The sequence below is a fragment of the Neopelma chrysocephalum genome, unplaced genomic scaffold, assembly GCF_003984885.1.
Source record: "Neopelma chrysocephalum unplaced genomic scaffold, ASM398488v2 Primary Assembly neopelma1_185, whole genome shotgun sequence".
Taxonomy (NCBI): Eukaryota; Metazoa; Chordata; class Aves; order Passeriformes; family Pipridae; genus Neopelma; species Neopelma chrysocephalum.
In genome coordinates this window covers 32,597-34,938 of record NW_020897847.1, presented here as the reverse complement: position 1 = coordinate 34,938, position 2,342 = coordinate 32,597, and the positions used below count along the sequence as shown (strand labels likewise).

At 56.8% G+C, this 2,342-nt stretch overlaps 1 protein-coding gene across 2 annotated transcripts in view; it reads left to right on the top strand.

The window, feature by feature from the left end:
• UBXN6 (UBX domain protein 6) overlaps window positions 1–2,342 on the top strand; it is a 6,113-nt gene that overhangs the window by 453 nt on the left and 3,318 nt on the right. The window contains exons 2-8 of one of the 2 annotated variants that reach the window (XM_027702423.1): window positions 14–59; window positions 421–580; window positions 848–909; window positions 1,022–1,141; window positions 1,386–1,483; window positions 1,832–1,907; window positions 1,996–2,080. In XM_027702423.1, coding sequence (XP_027558224.1) covers window positions 493–580; window positions 848–909; window positions 1,022–1,141; window positions 1,386–1,483; window positions 1,832–1,907; window positions 1,996–2,080 — 529 coding nt within the window. In that variant the 5' untranslated portion in view covers window positions 14–59; window positions 421–492. The remainder of the gene's footprint in view (window positions 1–13; window positions 60–420; window positions 581–847; window positions 910–1,021; window positions 1,142–1,385; window positions 1,484–1,831; window positions 1,908–1,995; window positions 2,081–2,342) is intronic. The other variant, XM_027702422.1, reaches the window with a different exon arrangement.

Here is a 2,342-nt window from a genome sequence, read left to right as displayed (position 1 = left end):
GTCATTGTCCTTGGGGTTTGGGTCGTTTTCCCCATGTTTGGGTCGTTTTCCTCGGGTTTTGACTCATTTTCCCGGGTTTTGGGTTGTTTTCCCTGGGTTTGGGTCATTCCCCCATATCCTGGGAGAAAGGGGGGGTCTTGTTCATTTTGGGGTCCCTGTCATGCCTGGAAGGGGGTGTGTTGTGCCCCCCCCCAAAATGAGGCTCTCCCCTCTCTCTTTTAATTAACACTCCTCTAATTAACCGCCAACCTATAAATGAACCCCCCTGGGCTGGGCCATGGGGTGTCTCGTTCCTTTTGGGATTATCCCTGCGCAAGAGGGGGTGTCCCCCTGTCCCCCTAATTAACCCCCCATAACCCGCACCCTAATTAACCCTAATTAATCCCGAAGGGGGGTCACCAAGCCCGTGTCCCCCTTCCCAGGGCCCCCAGGGAGAAGCCCAAAGCCGAGGCGGCCCCCAAGCCCCGCCAGGCCCCGACGGACGAGGCTCAGATGGCGGCGGCCGCGGCGCTGGCCCGGCTCGAGCTGAAGCCCAAGGGAAAGGCGCCTTCCTGCTCCCAGGAATCCATCAAGAACCAGGGTAGGAGCGGCTGGAGCTCCGGCAGAGCCTGGGGATGGAAAACCCAGTTTCCTGGGTGGAAAACTGCCAGGGTGGGGCACCAGGAGCCGCTTGAGCGCGATGGGAATGGGGTCGGGGTCACGCTCGCCCTTGGGCTGGGACAGAGCACCTGGGCGGGTGTTCCCTTCCCCACGTGTTCCCTTCCCTAGGTGTTCCCTTCCCCTGTGCTGTCCCAAAGCCTCTGGAATGTGCTGAGCCTCTGCTGTAACCAGGGTTTGTGTCTCCTAGTGAGGAGAGAGCTGATGGCCGAGGCAGCTGCCAGCGAGAAGGGGCTCCCCGAGGAGGAGAAGGTGAGGGAGGTGCTGCCCTTCCCTGCCTGCCCTGGGGGGATCTGCCAGGGGTGTTAAACAACAGACAAACCCAAGCCAAGCTCAGTTTGGTGCCTGGTTTTCCCTCCTTTAGGAGCAGGAGGAAGGGGCAGCTGCTCCCTCTGTCTCGGGGGTCTATTTTATCTGCCCCTTGACCGGTGCCGTCGTGAGGAAAGACCAGAAGGAAAAGCACCTCCGGGAAGCCATCCAGGCAGTGAGTGCTTTCCTTCCTCCTCCTCTAACTCCTTTTGTGTCCCCTCTAGTGACCTCTCCAACCTTCTCCCTGTAAAATCTCCCCCGGGACAATTTAACTGTAGCTGTTGAACCACATTTATTCCAACCCGTGGGGTGTTTTATCCCAACCCGTGGGGTGTTTTATCCCACTGTGAGGGGGGAACAAACGTGGTGCTGAGTTGGGCTCAGCTCCTCCCTGACCAGCTCCTCTCCTTCTCCCCCAGTATTTCTCTGTGGATCCAGTGGCTGCTTCCATCATGGAGATCCACACCTTCAACAAGGACCGGGAGAAGGTCCGGGTGGGCGTGGAGACCATGGCCAAGTGAGTGGGGCTGCCTTGCTGGGACTGAGGGGCACGAGGGGCTGGGCCCTTCCCAGGTGGGTTTTCTTGCTGTGCTCCTGGCAAAGAGGTTTTTTTGGGGAAGAAAACTGAACTCTTGAACCACCTGAATTGTCAGTGGACCCAATTTCAGCATCCTGGAGGTGTTTTAAAATGAAGAGTTGGGCCACCAACCCAGGAGGTTTGGGAGCTGCTGGTTGGCCCCAAAACACTGATGTGTTTTACTCACCTCTTTTCTCTGGGAGAAACACTCTGAGCTCTCTGTTTCCTGTCCCACCTTGGAGAAGCACGTCCTGCTCTGACCCAGGCAGTGCCTCCCTCTTCCTGCAGGTACCTGGACAACATCTACCTCCATCCAGAGGAGGAGAAATACCGGAAAATCAAACTGCAGAACAAGGTGTTTCAGGTGAGCTCAGACTCCTGCAGCTGCCCGGCCTTGGGAAGTTTCCCTTGCTTGGAGCAAACTCCATCTGAATCCTGTCCTTTTCCTCCAGGAAAGGATAAGCTGCTTGGAAGGGGCACACAAGTTTTTCCAGGCCGTGGGGTTTGAGACAAAAACGCTGCCTGTTCCAGGACAAGGCAAGGAAGGGCAGGGTGTTGGTGTGGGGTTTGCAGGGAATGAGGTTTTCAGGGGAATTGGGTTTGCAGGGAATGGGGTTTGCTGGAAGCAGAGTTTGCAGGTAGTGGGGTTTTCAGGGGAATAGTGTTTTCAGGAATGGTATTTGCAGGGAGTGGAGTTTGCAGGTCTTGGAGGAACGGGGTTTGCAGGGAGTGGGGTCTGCAGGGAGTGTTGTAACGGGGTTTTCAGGGAACGGGGTTTTCAGGGAACGGGGTTTTCAGG